This window comes from Cucurbita maxima, unplaced genomic scaffold (assembly GCF_002738345.1).
Source record: "Cucurbita maxima cultivar Rimu unplaced genomic scaffold, Cmax_1.0 Cma_Scf01521, whole genome shotgun sequence".
In the NCBI taxonomy this organism is placed as follows: Eukaryota; Viridiplantae; Streptophyta; class Magnoliopsida; order Cucurbitales; family Cucurbitaceae; genus Cucurbita; species Cucurbita maxima.
In genome coordinates, this window is record NW_019273537.1 from 1 (window position 1) to 4,646 (window position 4,646).

General features: G+C 37.8%; 1 protein-coding gene across 2 annotated transcripts; it reads left to right on the forward strand.

Annotated features, from left to right (window-relative positions):
- Positions 1-323: 323 nt before the first annotated feature.
- Positions 324-3,758, forward strand: LOC111475415 (CWF19-like protein 2). 2 transcript variants are annotated; one of them, XM_023119883.1, is made up of 3 exons: positions 324-629; positions 2,865-3,194; positions 3,295-3,758. In XM_023119883.1, the coding sequence occupies exons 1-2, from the start codon at positions 348-350 to the stop codon at positions 3,189-3,191; spliced, it is 609 nt and encodes a 202-aa protein (XP_022975651.1). In that variant the 5' UTR covers positions 324-347; the 3' UTR covers positions 3,192-3,194; positions 3,295-3,758. The 2 variants fall into 2 exon arrangements, with proteins under 2 accessions (XP_022975651.1, XP_022975650.1); XM_023119882.1 differs by having other exon boundaries at positions 327-629; positions 3,273-3,758.
- Positions 3,759-4,646: the final 888 nt, after the last annotated feature.

The following is a 4,646-nucleotide window of genomic DNA, read 5'->3' on the forward strand; positions in this document are numbered from 1 at the left end:
AAGTTTAAAGTCTAATTCTCTTTGTATCCTGTTTTTGTGGGTTTTCTACTGTGGTTAATTGAAATGAAATTGTTATTCTTTTTACATGTAAGGGACTTCAGTATGTTGGATCACTAAAAAAGAACTTTAAAAAATGCAAATGTTTTTACATTTTGAAACCCCCTTTTCTTGAGCATGCTTAACGAGCTTGGTGGAGAACAATTGTCCAAATTTTCATGAGAGCAAAAAGCTTTTATGCACAAATATTGTCCAAAGTGGTGGAGAACAATTGTCCAAATTTTCATGAGAGCAAAAAGCTTTTATGCACAAATATTGTCCAAAGTTGTAGCATGTTCTAAAAAATTGCAATGAGCTCATCTTTTTGTTCTCACATGATTCTTCAGAAGCAATTTCATTGTGAGTTGTTTGCTTTTCAGCATGAATCAGCCACAAGAAGTGTGGAGAAAACTGTTTGGGAGGAAATTCGCAACTTCAAGAAGTGTCTGATTATTATGTTTGCAAAGCAAGAGAAAGATGTGGTTTTTCTTGAAACAGTTGTGGGCTTGGCAAAACAACGTCGCCATTGCTTGATTGAGTGCATTCCTTTGCCTCAAGGAATAGCAAAAGAGGCCCCTCTATATTTTAAGAAGGTGAGAATGTCTTTCTTTTGTTCGTTCCCCCAATTCAGCATCCTTCCAATTTATTATTATTGTTCTTTTTGCTTTCCTTATAGACGTGCATTCAATATATCGGAAGTGTTGCATCATATTTTTAACATTGCTTCTTAACCTGTGCTGTGCACATTCAAACATCATATTGGATTAAAATATAACATTGTTTGATAACTTCTTATCCTGTGCATAAGATGAACGAAATTGCAAGAACGGATGAGAGAATGAAGAAAAATTTAAGAGGAAACACTATTAAAAACTGAATATTTTTTTCTCTATTTGTTATTATTTGATTTTACTTCTAGATTTTGTTATCATCTTTTATGGGATATGATGCTCTTGGAACGCCTATGTTTGTTTTTAGCTCACTCATGGCTCGTTCAACATGGATTTCGCGTTTAGGATCCTTCACATTTCTCTTCATGGTGGTTACACTATCTACTTAATGATTTGAATGATTAACGATTCTGTTTGGCTTTTCTGTCTGTGAATGAGTTGAAGATGTCATGGCCTAAGCAGTCAATAGAACTGCAAATCTCCCTGTGTTTGTGTCCTTAAAAAATGCCCACTAGCTTTGAAATTGGATTAAACAAATATTTTTGTGAGGTTAATTCACGCAAGTAACACACTCGTGGTTTTGATTTCCATGACTTCAAAGAGTTATCAGCTCAGAATAAAATTTTCATGAAATGGGTTGTAGTTAACTAGGGAGAAAAGATTACTAGTCATGTAATTAGAATCTCCATGGTCCACCATCCAAGATCCCCTCTCCTTTTAGGGCATCCGTTTTCTCGACTCTTTGAAATTTGAAAATCCTAGAAAAGGTGAAGTTCTTCGATTGGAGATGTTGACCTCTGGTCTACTTCAACCCAGTAACAGTGCCTTGGTTTGTCCTTCCGAAACTGAGGATAACGATGAGGTCATACATTAACAAGAGCTACCCCAGGCAGCAACTCAATGCCATGGTCTCTCTCCCTTACTACTAGTTGCAAGCCAAGGCATTGCTGAAAAACAGATTCAGGTCATGGAGGTCGATTATAATAGCTCTACATACTATCCCAAAGGTTGTCACTGTTATAGTATATGTGAAGATTGGAGCGTATTAGTCTTTTGTCCTTTATTGTAATTTTACTATTCTTAGTTTAGGGCTTCCATGTATGTTCTATCTATATTGAACTCAATGTATTGAAATCTATTGTTCTAGATTTTGGTCTCACAGTAATATGGTATTAGAGAGCTAGGTTTTTCCGAAGGCAATTAGGGTATTGTGAACCTTAGGTTTGGGGTTTAGAGCGTGCTTTCCCATCTGCACTGAAACCTACTGCTGCCGCTGCAAGTTCGGTCAGAATTTTTCATCCTTTTTTGTCACCACCTAGCCCTAGAGGAAGCCTATCTTCCAATTTGGAGAATCCATATTGACCAGCAAAGCAGCCGGAATTCTGCATTCCAGCCTGGTGGGATGAGAAGTCTTCATTTTCGCTTGTTGTTGAGTTGGTTTAACCTCGCGTGATAACCCTGTTTGCTTAGCTTCTCGACCCATAAACGTAGTCTTCACTTCTCATTTCTTTGAAACATGTACGAGCACGGTTCATTTTCGCTTGTTGTTGAGTTGGTTTAACCTATGCGAAATAACTGTTTGTTTCTTAGTGTCTCGACCCATAAAACATAGTCTTCACTTCTTAGTTTTTTGAGAACTTGAATGAGCACGGTTCATTTAGGAGAAGATTGAAGGATGTTTCAAGCCATACCAACGATTTCCATGTAATGTACAAACTGTAAGGAAGAGATATGTCCACTTTCTTTTCTTCTTGCTCTACTGCCTCTATAGTGGTCATCGATAGCTAAGGAGAAGGTTTTCCGGTCGGTAGTAACTACTTTTTTGAGTAGTTCCAGTTGGGTTGTGGCTTTGTGGTTGTCATTGGTTGGGCAAAGGAGTGGAGGAGGGTTAACGAACATGTGTAATGGTGCCGGGTGTTGTGGGAGGGGAAGTGTGAGTGAACAAGGGTAGAGAGAAAGCATGGGTTTTGGCTTCCTTGCAAACAGACTTCGGTAAACCTGGAACCTCATTTTTTTTATTCTTGTCATAGTGATTCAATTGTTTAAAGCTTCCAACACTTGTCACTTCCTGGCTTTTTATGCGTTAAATTCAGAAAACAGTTATCTTAATTTGTTTCTTTGCTTCCAACAATAATAATCTCAACAAGTTCATTTCAGGCTATCGATGAAGCAGAGGAAGAGTGGAGCCAGCACAATGCAAAAAAACTGATAGATACAAGTGTGAAGGGATTGCGTGGATCAATCCCAGAGAACTTTCCGTACTTCCACGTAGAATTCGGGTTAAACAAGGGGTTTGTGCATGTGATAGATGACGAGGACAATTTCAAGACCAGCTTTGGCCTCAATGTGATCAGAGGCATGTTACAGCTAGCTGAGGAAGATATGCATCGGGGACGTAGATACGAATCTGTTGAGGTGCAAAAGCAGGCTGTGGCGAACTTCTTACAGGATTGGGAGCCTTTTGACTGGACAAAACAACTATGAATAGTGTGTACAGTAATCTTATTTGTTTGTTGCTTTGCTACTGTGTTTAACTTCAAATATTTGATCAAGTGTTAATGATAGGTCTCCAAACACTGTTATACAGTGAAATATGCCGCAGGATCTCAACCAAAACAGGAGTTCAATGAAAGGGAAAAACAAGGATAATCTCCAGCCCGATCCGAGAGCGCTACCCTTATTGTTCGTCGATCTGAGGATGAAAAGTTATGCAATGATTGTGCTGATTGCCAAAGCTAACTTTAAACATTTCATCCCAAATGTGGCTCACGAAGTTCTTATCTCTACGGGAGACGATTGATCTAGGAAAACTACGAAGACCCACATCTCCTTGATGAAAACATTCAGTGTCTTTGATTGAGAAGAGATGACACACCGTAATAAAATGACTACTTAATCTTCCAATGGATATGATTTTCGTATATCCAAAAATCATTTTATGAATGATTTAATTGAAAGTTCAATGGGTATATATACAGCTACTTTGATAGTGATACATTTCAAAATGTAGGTTTGTATGCATCATACTATGCAATCGTGACGTTGATTTCAGTGTAGGTATAATATATATATGTGGTACCTAATAAGCTCTCTCCCCCGCTTCGAGCGACAGTTAATGAAGACTTGAAAAAGAAATCTAAAATGCGGTGAGTAAAAAAGTGCTCGGTAAGCACAGCTTGTAGGCCCTCATCGTAGGATAGGTTTTCATGGGCTTTTCTCTAGGCTTTAGGAAGTTTAGGCTTAACTCTATAGTTTGGCTAACCTTTTGGGGAGACTTCCAACGATGTCGTGGTGTAGTTGGTTATCACGTTAGTTTAACACACTGAATGCCTCCCGTTGGTAACGCCATTTTTATTTTTATTTTTATAATCTGATTTCATTTTAGACCTCTACGAGAAAGTTTAAGAGCCTGTAGGAACGCCATTTTTGACATTTTTATTTTTATTTTTATATTTATAATCTGGATTCATTTTAGACCTCTACGAGAAAGTTTAAAAGTCATAGAGCCTGTAGGAATCAACAAGGACTAGGGTGGAATGATTACGCTTGATTTAACCAAGAAATTTATGAACTAAACTTAGTATCAGAGGTCTAGGTTGGACTGTTTTCGCTAAACCAAGAGTCATTGAGTCTTTCGTTACGTGACTTTCGAGGCTCCAAATCCCAAACCGTCAAGAAAATGACGAAAAGAAAGGAAAATAAAAATAAAAGTAAAATTAAATTAAACATTCACATAATGCATGTAATTTAAAATCAAACAACACCTCAACTAGGACAAATTGAAAGGCAATGCAAACATGTATTGTTAAAGGTTTGTTACAAACGGAGAAAGGGTTTGGAATACTGTTTCGAACGAAATATAAAAGACCAAAGTACACAGACTGGGTCGACACTCTTAAATGACCCTCAAGTGACAATGTAGCTCTCAAACGCCCCCCC

What these genes read in the sequence shown, in the direction of transcription:
- LOC111475415 (XM_023119883.1), top strand. Translation starts at nt 348, where the DNA reads ATGAGCTCATCTTTTTGTTCTCACATGATTCTTCAGAAGCAATTTCAT. An exon ending in CCCCTCTATATTTTAAGAAG is followed by an intron (nt 630 to 2,864) that starts GTGAGAATGTCT and finishes AGTTCATTTCAG; the next exon opens with GCTATCGATGAAGCAGAGGA.